Source organism: Myotis daubentonii, chromosome 16 (assembly GCF_963259705.1).
Source record: "Myotis daubentonii chromosome 16, mMyoDau2.1, whole genome shotgun sequence".
In the NCBI taxonomy this organism is placed as follows: Eukaryota; Metazoa; Chordata; class Mammalia; order Chiroptera; family Vespertilionidae; genus Myotis; species Myotis daubentonii.
The window spans coordinates 23189433-23201567 of record NC_081855.1 but is presented as its reverse complement, the minus strand read 5'-3'; the positions used below and the strand labels follow the sequence as shown (position 1 = coordinate 23201567).

General features: G+C 51.3%; 1 protein-coding gene across 1 annotated transcript in view; it reads left to right on the top strand.

Annotated features, from left to right (window-relative positions):
• VPS53 (VPS53 subunit of GARP complex) overlaps nucleotides 1-7648 on the top strand; it is a 159759-nt gene extending 152111 nt beyond the window's left edge. The window contains exons 20-22 of the mRNA XM_059669205.1: nucleotides 656-793; nucleotides 3034-3138; nucleotides 3606-7648. Coding sequence (XP_059525188.1) covers nucleotides 656-793; nucleotides 3034-3138; nucleotides 3606-3776 — 414 coding nt within the window. The 3' untranslated portion in view covers nucleotides 3777-7648. The remainder of the gene's footprint in view (nucleotides 1-655; nucleotides 794-3033; nucleotides 3139-3605) is intronic.
• The last annotated feature ends 4487 nt before the right edge of the window (nucleotides 7649-12135 follow it).

The following is a 12135-nucleotide window of genomic DNA, read 5'->3' as shown; positions in this document are numbered from 1 at the left end:
CAAGATTTTTATGAGTTTTCTGTGCCAGGGAGGGTGAGTCTGCACCACTGGCAGATGTAAACAGGTACATTCCATTTGGAAAGCAGTTCAAGATATGTATCAAGAACCTCAAAAATGTTCTTGTCCTTTGATCTGTCCCAAAGACTCTCGCCTAAGGAAATGCGATTGATAGACCTGGAATTTTATGTAAAAAGCCATTCAGCACAGCATTCATTATTTATAATAAAAATCTAGAAACAAATTATAGGGGAATGGTTAAATATGTTAAAGTTACACACAGAGAAAGTACTCTATAACCATTACAAATCACGATATTTAAAGACTGCTAAGATGGGGAAAATAGAATTCAAAAACTTCATATACTGAGTGGAAAAAACATCATAAAACTATGTACAGTGTAATTTTAGTTTTTTTATACATCCATACAGACTGGTAGGAATCATACCACATTGTTACTGTGGCTTCTTGTTACTTTTTTCCTGGGTAATGGGAGTTATAACTAATGTGTTTTCTTTTATATTTGTTTATTTTCCAACTTTTCTCCAGCGAGGATGTATTACATTTAAAATCAGGACAATGTTATTAATCAGCATGGGTACACAGGATGTTGTTGTCCATAGGAAGTGACTAGTAATACTCTGCTTTGCTCCCACAGCTGCTGCTGGACACCCATTCCCTGAAGATGGTCCTGCTCGATCTGCCTTCCATTGGCTCCCAGGTGGTGAGGAAAGCGCCTGCCAGTTACACTAAGATTGTTGTGAAAGGCATGACCCGGGCGGAGATGATCCTCAAGGTAGGGCCTGTGTTTCCTTGTCAAAGAGGGCTGGTTGCCTGATTGCTTATTCCAAGGAGGACTGGTTTTGAAAGCACGGATCAGCGCCTATCCCCGCCAGTCCCAAAGGGTTGTCCACATTCTTTGGCGGGACTAGGATTTGGCCTCATCAGACATTGTTGAAAATCAGTGGACAGTTCCTTGGGGGTCAGTAAATCTTCCTGACAAATGAATTCTTCATTGTAATGGGATTCCCTTGTTGTAAGATTTGGCCAAGATTGGAAGTTAGGTGGGTGTCTGAGAATCAGTGTCTAAGTCAGGGGTCTCTTTGCTGCTCAGCAGGAATTTCCAGCCCAACTCTCAGTTACTCCCTTTCACATAAGCCCTTTGGCTTCCAAACTCTGCAACTTGACAAGAACTCCGAACAGATGTTTCAGTAACTGACTAATCAGCGAATGGGCTTTCTAAAGCCCCATTTAACAAAATATTATATGTGGGGTGATGTTGTGAATGGCTGAAGCTTTAAGCATCTGCATCAGATTTTCACCTGTACTTGTTGAGAAGAGAGGGAAGAAAGCTATAGAACAAATGGAACTATCAGGGAATGCTCCTAAAATTCCAGGGCCTGCAGGCTCTCCAGGTCTGTCTCCCAAACAGAATGACTCGGATGACAGCGGGAGGAAAAGGAGCAGTGGGACCTGAGACAGGAGGTGACCAGGAGAGGGTCCTGCACGGACCTGCAGCTTCTGGCCGGAGGAAATGGGAGACAGCCTGATCAGCAGTCTCCTGCAGCCAGTTTACTCCCAGGGGGCAGAGCAGAGTTTGCAAATTATCTGCAGAGGATTTCTTTCTCCTTTTAATTTTTTTAGCTTTTTGCAAATAACATATATTTTCTCCATGTTTCCTAAGTATAATAAAATATCACCCTTAGTGAATTTGTACCTTAGGTACAAATATTTATAAAATAATGAACACCAGTTTCCCCAGATTAGCGTGAGAGCGAACACATGCTGAAACAATTGTGATTTTATTCCCTGACAGAAAAACAATCTTGAGTATATTTTAATGGCTAAAAAAGAGAGTCATTCAAGTTTCATGTTTATTAAAAAAATGTGACTTTATCTTTGCTTCATGAATTTTGTACTTTGAAATGGAGGAATGACATTTAGACATTTCTGCAGAGAATTTCTGAGTGAACTACTCAGTACTTGCCACTCTGAGTTCCATGCTCAGGAATTCAAAACAAAGCCAGTCTGCTGGAGGAAGAGAGCCAGACACTGCGTTTCAAAACCAAGTGGAAACGAATGCGAGGACTGGGATGCCGTTACTTCCCTTCGGCTTGTATATCACTCGGATGTAGTTAAATGAAGTTCCAGATTTTAAGTCTTGAAAAGAGTGAGGCAGCTTTGGGGTTTTTGATTTTGAGAAAATCTACTTAAGTCAGTGCCTTTTGTTTCCAGTCCTCAGGAACAATGATATGTCAAGACAACATGAGCAGGTACCACAAAACCACAAACTATCTCAAATAGGAGATCCTCTAACACAGTGTTTCCCAGATGGTCCTGACATTTACAAACATCATCTGGGACCCAATCCCGGCCCTCCGAATCTTCAGAGGAGGGGCTTAGGGATCTGCACTTAAAAAGCCGTCTAGCCCTAGTCGGTTTGGCTCAGTGAATAGAGCGTCGGCCTGCAGACTCAAGGGTCCCGGGTTGGATTCTGATCAAGAGCACATGCCCAGGTTGCGGGCTTGATTCCCAGTAGGGGGGTGCAGGAGGCAGCCGATCAGTGATTCTCTCTCATCATTGATGTTTCTATCTCTCACTCCCTCTCCTTTTCTCTCTGAAGTCGGCGTGGTTGAACATCGGCCTGTGAACCAGATCACGGCTCGATTCCCGGTCTGGGCACATGCCCGGTTTTGGGCTTGATCCCCCAGTGTGGGACTTGCAGGAAGCAGCCAATAAATGATTCTCTCTCATCATTGATGTTTCTCTCCCTCTCCCTCTCCCTTCCTCTCTGAAATCAATTAACAAAATATATATTTTTTTAAAAAGAACAGTCTAGGTGTTTATGATTCAGCACCTTTAGGAAACATGGCTCTAACATGTTGAGATGAAATAAGCCATCAGGATGTTTCTGCATTAAGGTTGCTGCTGCTGTAAGGATATCTTGCAGAGTCCACTTTGTGGTCGGCTTGCAAGTGAGACTTGCCCTCTGGCCTGAGCTTTCCCTGAGAACCTGCTCTTGTCTCTCCCTCGTAGGTAGTGATGGCCCCTCATGAACCCTCGGTGGTGTTTGTTGACAACTACATCAAACTCCTTACAGACTGCAACACAGAAACCTTCCAGAAGATACTGGACATGAAGGTTAGTTCGGGGTCATGTTTGGTCCACATGCACAGCCTTCTCACACCCCGTGGTTCTTAACTGGGCCCTGGGAGCTCTCTCAGAATGCCGGTGCCTGGCCCCACGCTGCAAATCACATGCCCAGAAGCCCTTTAAGGAGAGGGATCCTGGCATAAGACCTTCCTGATTGCCTCCACGCCCATGGAGAACTACTGCTCAGTGGAAGGAATGGACTGAAGGGGGATATTACCTCCCCTCCCTGTCTACCTGTCCTTTCTTCTCTCTCAGCCTCTTCTTTCTCCTACCCTAGTACCTGCTTTTGTTCCCCTGCTTCTCTCCCTGGCTACTGCCTAGGAAGAAAGTGTGAGTCCTCAGCCCCCAGGAATTGGAGTTTTCAGCCCTCGGCTAAGAGCATCCCGGATGCTACGCTTGCCCCTCGGGCCTTCCTGGGCCCCCTCACATTGTCCTCCTTTCTCTTTCAACCTCAGGGGCTGAAGAGGAGCGAGCAGAGCAGCATGCTGGAGCTCTTCCGCCAGCGGCTCCCCACCCCGCCCGCAGGGCCCGAAGCCTCCAGCTCACTGTCCCTGCTGGCTCCCACACCAGAACAGGAGTCTTCTCGCATCCGCAAACTGGAGAAGCTCATTAAAAAGAGACTGTAGGGCGCCGGCCAGCGGCCCGCAGCGCCCGGCTCCTGGGAGCCCCACCCTCCCGTGCTCAGCCTGACTCTCAGATGTCCATCTTGAAACTTCCCGGGACTTTTGGGTTGCTAGTGTGTGTCTCCCAAGCCCTGTCTTACTTCCTGTCCTAATCGGAAAAGCCCCGTCAGGGCCCGGTTAGCAGAAGGCAGTCTCGGTGGCTCTGGATCCTGCAGCAGAGGCAGGCTGGGTGAGCGGCCTTGCCCTTCCCTGTTGTTTCTGGGCTGTTCTCACTGGTCCGTTGTCACAGACTCCGTAGCCTCCCTCCCTCTGCAGCCGCACCCTCTGGCCAGGGGCCCTCTTCCTCACATGCACCCGTCCAGGCAGCTTCGGTGACCAAGCCTGGGTCTCCGCCTTCCTCCGTCGGCTGCTGTCTGAGGGGGCTCTAGGGCCCGAGTTCATGAAATGGCAGGTGCCGGGTAGGAAACCAGCCTTTCTTTATGACGGAAATGGAAGCAGGACCACTCTTGCGTGTGAACCCCAGTTTGGGTACATACTTTGTTTCTGGTACTTTTCGATTGGCCAGGTTCTCCCTGTATTCTCATTTCTCACGCATCTCCAGTTCGCTCTCTATGTGCATCCGAGAAGATCCCCTGTGTCTCTCACCCAGGACGGCACATGTCGGCCTTGGAAGCAGGTGCCCTCTGTGCCCTGGGCTCCTGGCCCGGCTGCGGGGCAGGCCCATGTCTGACGGAGAGAGTTCCAGGCTGGGCGCACTCACTGCTTGACAGAAGGTTATTTCCTCCGTTTCTTTATTCCTACTCTACGCCTGACTTCGAGGGGAGGAGTGGCCTTTTTCCTAGAAAAATGTCCTAGGCTTTCTCCTTAGATGAAGCTCTGGGGCAGCCCAGGCGGCCTCTAATTCCTTTCCTGCCCCTCCATGTCCAAATCCAAAGTACGTTGCAGGATCGCCTGAAAACAGCAGAGGCGATGCGCAGGGCCAGAGTGATGTGTTACTTTATGACCAACGGAAAGACCCAGGTCCTGAGGAGCGGACACTTACCTTAACCCCCACCTCAGGCGCCCCTGACCTGGCCCTACCGTCCTGCCCTCCACGCTCTGGGCCAGTGCAGCTTGCAGGAGAGAATCGCCCCACAGGACTGTTTCAGTCTGCCCCTCACCCCGCGTCAGGAGGACGGGTAATGGAGTTGCCCAGGTTCACCTGGTTCCTCCCGTTGCAGGTGCAGCCGGCCGGCCGGAGGCTCAGAGCTTAGCGGGGACTCACTGATATGGCCTCAGAGACCCGTCGTCTCAGCGTTTGTTCAGGAATTCTGAACGAGATGTTGGCAGGGGGGGCGAGAGCGAAGGAGGACAGTGGAGCTTCTTACAGAGGATGTCCACATCAGGCCCCAGGATAAAACTGGGACAGCAAATAGCACTCAGGAGAGAGGACGTTTCCTAAAAATTCATGAAACTGCCTGGCTGGCTTGGCTCAGTGGTTGAACTTCGACCTATGAACCAGGAGCTCACGGTTCGATTCCCGGTCAGGGCTCATGCCCAGGTTGCGGGCTTGATCCCCAGTGGGGGGCATGCAGGAGGCAGCCAATCAATGATTCTTTCTCATTGTTAATGTTTCTCTCTCTCTCTCTCTCTCTCTCTCTCTCTCTCTCTCTCTCTCTCTCTCTTCCTCTCTGAAGTCCATTTTTTTAAAAAAAAAAATTCATAAAACTTGTGATAGCCGTCCAATAGGAAACGTTAAGGTTTGAAAATGTGACCAGAACCTGACTCTGTCTCCCCTTCTGTCTTCCCACTGTAACCACTGCCTCTGCCCTTCCCCTCCATCAGCCTCTCGCCCAGACTCCCCCTGTGGCCCAGCTTTCATCCTGTGCCTCGTTTCTTCACCCGCTTCCAGCTGTTGTTGCTAGTGCGTCTTCTTCATGTACTGAGCAGCTCAGACTCGAGAACACCGAGAAGGAAGTCAGTGATGGAGGAAAGAGGTGTGGCCTCTGCTGAGCTCAACTAGAAAAAGATGGCTAGATAGGAAGAGTGCGGCTCAGTGGGTGGGTCTGGCAGTGCCCGCTGCTCCGGTGAAGCTCCACGGCGGCACTGATGGAGGTCACGTTCTCTGCCGCGTGTGCAGGGAGGGGCAGCGGGCCCGTCTCAGACAGCAGTCACTTCAGCGGTCTGTCGTCCACCTGGGAAGCCGGGGAGCTGCTGCACCTGGTTCTTGTCACGCTCGGTGTCTGCAGATCCACACTTCTTGCTGGTTCGTTCACGGGGAGTCATTTTCTGGATGTCTCCGTAGTGGCGCTGAGATGTCAAGCCCTGTGTTCCGCCGTCTGGTGGTCACAGCCAGGGAAGTTGCTTTCTTGATTTATTACACTGTCGGTGATCTCCAGGGAGTCCCCGGATGTCAGCAGGAGTGTGTGGTAAATGTCTCGTTGATGGGGTCGGAGTGCTGCGTGTGCGTCCTGTGGGGACAGAGCACGTATCTGGGGTGAGGGAATGCACCCCAATCCCTGGGGCTCGTGTTACAAACACAGACGCCGGGAGGTTCTCGATGAGTAACGGTGGAGGGGCCACGGGTGTACACCACTGCAGTAGAAACACTTGCTTTACTGAACGGTTCCGGCGGCACATTTTCATAAATGTGTGATTTTCCTGGCTCTCCAGGCAAGTGAGATGCCTGTGCAATTGACCGGATGCCGACACGGTGGAGATCCTTAGCTGGAGCCAGTAGGTGTCATTGACACTTGTGTTGACAGGAGGGGCCATGCCAGAAACTGCTGTCCCATCCTGATGCGGATCCTTCCTGTTTTGATGAGCCAACCCCAAAAGAAAGCTTATTTATTACTGTCACTTCCAAATATAAGGGGGTGGACATTGGTAAAAACGGTAGCTAACTCTGTTATTAAGCTAAACTTAGATACTGTTCGTTCCTTTGATTTTCTGTAGCCCCTTAAAAAAACTTTGAAGTCACTTTAGGTGGTTAAAATAAATGTTAGTAATTTGTCATTGAAAAAAAGTTCGCTGCTGCTCTTATTATGGACAGAATTCCCGAGAGCTGGCTGGGCCAGGCCCAGGCTAGAGAAAGTTCGGTTTGGTCGTCACACACAACCACAACAGACAGGGCTGTTTTGACCTCCGAGCTCAGCTGTGGCATTGAGGCTGACTGCCGGCACTCCTCCCCTCCTGACAAAGGACCCGTCCTAGGACCTGCCCACCTCCCAGAAAAGGGTGCCCCCTCTCCCATGCCGAGGGTGACTCCTCAGGGTAACCAAACAGGACTGAGAGCACTGCCAGCGACCACGGTGACAGTTCCCGGGCGAGCGACAGGTCTGAGGCTGCAGCCCGATGCCAGGGTCCAAGGGAGGTTCCACCGGCTCATCCTGAGCTGCCATCGGGCAAGGAAAATTAGCTCCCTGTTTATGGAATGTTCGGGAAAATGCCAAAAGCTCACAGCTGGGAGTGCAATCCCCCTGCCTAGGAGGAGAAATCAAAGTGCCGCGCTTGCTTGGGGGTGAAAGCGAGTGTCTCACACTTGTCTGCGCCCCAGTGAGGCCCCTAAAAATAAAACGAGCCAGCGCTGCATCGGGCCACTTACATCAACGAGGCCTGGGAGACACGGGCACAGGCGACACTGGCTGCAGAGGGTACTGCTGCATTCACACCGTAAATAGACGTCTCCAGGCTCATTCTAGTGGCTGTCAGGACAGACAGCCCCCGGGCCCTCGGCGTTCTGTACAGTTCTATACCTGTGCGCGATACCAGTTTCCTTAAAATGGAGAGATTGGTGTTTCGTGCAAATAGCTTTCGTTTTCCCCATCTGGAAGTAATTTCTTGGTGCATATTGGAGCATGAAATACTGCAGTTAATTAAAGCATTACTGGTTGTCATTTGCTAGGATGTATTTCCTTACTGTTGACAGAAAACAGAATGGACTATAGGAAAGAATTAGCAAGCCCAGGAACCTGGGGCTCCCCCGTCCCCCCACCCCCGCCCCCGGCGTCTGCCCTTCTCCCCGGTGAGGCTGTGCCCCTTCCCTGATGCCTCGGGAAGCCGCGCACGAAGCATGCGTCCCTCGGCGAGGTCCCGGCACGTCCCGCCGAGGTGGAAACCTCTGTAACGATGTATAAAGCGCTCGGCTGCTGATTTGGAAACCTTGCGCTCTCAGTTTCTCTCCTGTTGACTCCCTCCGCCGCCTACCGTCCCAATCCCAGCCGCTTTCCATGGGCCTGCCCGGGAATTCTCCCCTGCGCGCAGCAAGCTAATCCCGCTTCCTTAAAAACCGGGTGGGCACTTAACTTTGGGGGAGTCTTATGTTTCTTCCAGCCGTGGAAAGTCTTGCAGCGCTTCCATTAGCTTGGCTTCGAGATCATTACCTCGTTTCCATCCTGGCTCTTCAGCAGCCCCCGCTTTAATAGGGGAGCCAGGGTTCAGTAGGGTGGGAAGAGAAACACTTCCGGATGAGCCGCCTAGGAGAGCGATGCAAGGTGATTTACCTGCGAGCTTTCCTCCTCCCCCACGTCACCGGGCGGAAGCGGTGGGACATGCAGCATGTGTCCATTGGAAGCAAAAGCAGCCTGGGATGGGAGACGCCTGCGGACACCTGGTCTCCAGGTCTGGTTCCGGCACTTTGATGTTGCTCCAGACGACCCTCTGAGCCTCAGTTTTCAGGATCTGTGAAGGCGATTATAACCACTGTTGCTGCGAAGCGCACACAAGACCGGGTGGTGTGCACATGCTCTGTAAGCCGTGCAGCAGTGTAAGGCGTGACGTGTCCATTGTCACCGGCCAAGCCTGAACCACAAGCAGCTGGCCGCCCTGGGTGGTTGGGGTTTAAGGCCGGGGGCTGGCGGGCTTGAACACAATGGCCAAGTGACCACATACCCTGCTGCTGCGTGCAGGCGGCATGCGCAGCGAGCCTCGGAATAGCCAGTCTCTGCCTTTTTAGGTCATGACTGTGATATCCAACTTATTCGAGAGTTTGAAGACTCTCCATCCTCTGCTCCTCTTGCCTAGCAGCTGTTATTTCCGTAGCATTTAGGGACAAACCTGCGGACACTGAGAGAGAACTTCCTCCCTCCCAGCGGTGTTGGCGGGGCTGCCCGCTGTGGAAAATGTGGCACGTTTCCTCCGAATGCAAATTAGAGTTGCTGCAGGCTCCCTTCCAAAAAAATCTTTCAAAATTGGTGTCCGGTGTCCACAGACCAGACTTCCAGTGGCCATTCCTGGCAGGGACAAAATTCTTGACTGCACTATTTTTTGTTTTTAACCTGCCATGCCCAAAGAACTCTAAGCAGGACTATCCTGGGACAGGCTGGGAGGCTGAGGGTCCCCAGCTATTGGGGTTACTTTACGGTTGCCCTTTAGAGAAGGCTAGAGCTGAATCCCCGCGAGCGGCTGGCGAGCACTGGCCTGGCTCTCCCAGGCCCCTTCGGGTTAGTGGCGCAGGAATGCTGGGCCTCAGAGCAATGTTACAATGAAAACTGTTAAACGCGGTGTCCCCCAGGAATGCTTATCACTTCATCTGAGGGCTCTGGTAGCTTCTGCTCAGTAAGCAGATGGAATTTGCACAATTGCCCGGCCTCCTCCTGCTTTGGGTCATTTTCCAACAAGTGAGAAATGAAGGCCAGCTTCTCAACAAACCTCCCTCAACCTCTGGGGCCAAGAAACGTATTTGCAAAGCGGCTGCAACTTTCAGGGGCACCAGGTGAGGTGGCAAGAAGCTCAAGCTCCCGCTTGCTTGCTTTGTGCTGATGGAGAAGGAGGGCGCTCCTCGGAGCGGGGAGGCAGACCAGCTGCTAAAGAGACGCGTTCCACAGGATTCTTCACCAACTCCAGTAACTGTGATTGGGCTATTGGAGCAGCCACGGGAGAGCGATAGCAGGCGAGTGGAGAAAACAGCAGATACTGTATAAAGAAAACATGAGTTCACACGCAGAGATACCCCCACCCCATGCCTGTTGTGTGGCTAGCACTGCTCTTAAAGGATCCCAGGTGTCGGCTGGCTCTGTTGTCAGGAGGATGCTAATGGTAAAGGTCAAGGTGGTTTAGCCCTGGGCCTTAGCTCTGCCCAGTGCCCAGCTACTGTCTGGCATGCGGATAATATCTTTGCTCGCGAGGGGGACTGAGAGGTCTGGACCATTTAATGCTACCTGTACACTTTGGGAGTAGGGGTGGGGTAGGGAGAGAGAACTAGTTACTGATATTTATTGCCTCTTACATTCATTATGATTTCTCATAAGATAAAAATCCCTGTTAAGTAGGCATGATTGACTCCATTTTATAGCTACCAACCTGGAGGCCTGGAGGGCAGATGACATGTGACATGCCCAAAGCCACTGGCTACTGAGTGGCTGGGCCAGGATTCGGCCCGGGTCTCATTGCATCCTCCATGCTCTTCACACTATACCAGTGGTTTTAAGTTTATGAGATACAATGTTAGGTGGGACTCTGGCTCTACAAAACTGATAAAAGTATTTGATTAATATATGTTATGAGTTCAGATATCTTTCAAAGCAAATCCATGAGAACACAGACTATTTCAGTAAGTAGAAAGCATTTTAAGTCTATGTTTATGGACTTATATATTATCAACCCGAGCATCCGGTTTCTTTCTGTGTCTTGCTTTGGTTGCATAGAATAGAGAAAACTTGATTTAATTTAGCTAAGAATTTGCAAATAGTTGTTGTTTGTTTGTTTGTTTGTTTTAAGCAGCCCTTCTGCTCTGGCCGGGTGACTTGGTTGGAACATCATCCATTGCACCAAAAGGTTGCCGGTTCAGTTCCCAGTTGGGGCATGTGCGGGAAGCAACCTATCACTGTTTCTCTCTCTCTCTCTCTCTCTCTCTCTCTCTCTCTCTCTCTCTCTCTCTCTCTCTCTCTTTCTAAGATTACAGAAAAAAAAATTTAAACAGCCCTTCTTTCGAGCCCACATACTCTTCAGTTATGCAGATGTGACAAGGACTCCATCCTGAGGTCGGCCTGGACGTGAACAGCCCTGCCCTGGCAGGAAGCTGCTGCCGTCACGAACAGCTTCTGTGCATGGTTTTCTGATCTTTGTACAGGAAAGGGCACCATTTCATTTGAAGCTCACTGTCCATTCAACAACACGTCTGAACGGTCACCCAAATCCTGTTCCAATCGCCCTGAAGGCCACCTCTGGGTTCATCCTTGCTGCCTTCAGAAGAACCGAAAGCAAGGAACCCTCCCCCACCCCCTGCACGGCAGCTGTGTTCTAAGAACAAAACAGGGCACCGGACGGGCGGAGGGGGCTTGGGTAACCTTTGAAAGGAAGCCCAACCTTCTTCCAACACCCCCGCACGCCCCAAGTCTTCAGCCTGTGTCCCTGCATGTCTGTGTGCAATGCCCCCAGCCTTTTCAGGGCTGAGGCATGAAAACCGTAACACTTGTGTTCCATTGCCTCACACTTGGGCAAATCAACTGCAGAGGCTGCTGGGGCCAGAGGCATCGCGCCTGGGGACTGTGGGGGTCAGGGCACCCGCACCTCCCACAACCCCCGGGCATTTGCTGGGCACTGTAGCAGTGGCCCAGCTCTCTAAGTGAGAAGCTCTGAGTTGGAGCGTCAGTGTTGGGTGGTAGGTTGGTTTATTTGTTTTAGACCTTAAGTCAAATTCCCTCATTTTGCAGAGGGAAACGAGGCCCCGAGAGTTTCCATCACTTGCTGGCCCGTTACTCTGAAAGATGATGAAAGATGACTGGCAGAATCGAAGCCAGCCTGTCCATCCCACTTTCCACTCCCCATGCCACTCTGCCCTGCTATCCTTCCCCGAGTCCACCCGCCGCCCGCAAGTTCCTCAGAGCTTGCCCCCATCCTACTCTGTCCGCAGACCAGAGCAGGGACCTTCACACTTTCCCTGGTCCTGCCACGCTCCCCGGCCCAGGTGACCACTCTTGTGGCCTTTGTTCCCATTTCAAAGTAAGTGTACAGCCGCCGCCACCATTCCCCCCATCCGTGCATTTCCTCGCATTCAGCATCCATCTCAAGTACCTTCCAGGAACTTCTCTTGAAGGTCACCAACGATCTTCTTGCTGAACTTTTATTCCCTTTGCTCTCACCGTTATGTGATGAGTCTCCCTTACCCTTAGGAATTCTCCCTTAACACCTCTGATACCTTATTTTCTTGGCTGCAATACTCCTTGGTCCCCTCGCTGACTTTCCTGTCCTTCTGAGCCTTGACCAAGGTCCTAGGGCCCCTGTGGTTTTCACTCCAGACTCCTTCAGGGAATATAGCTGCCACGACAGGCGGAAACACCAGCCATGCCTTCTGAGATTCTCAGGTGTTTTGTCTCTTCCTTCCCCTTCATTTGACTCCAGTCCACTTGTCCCATTGTTAGCTCCTGGGTGACATCTCCCGCTA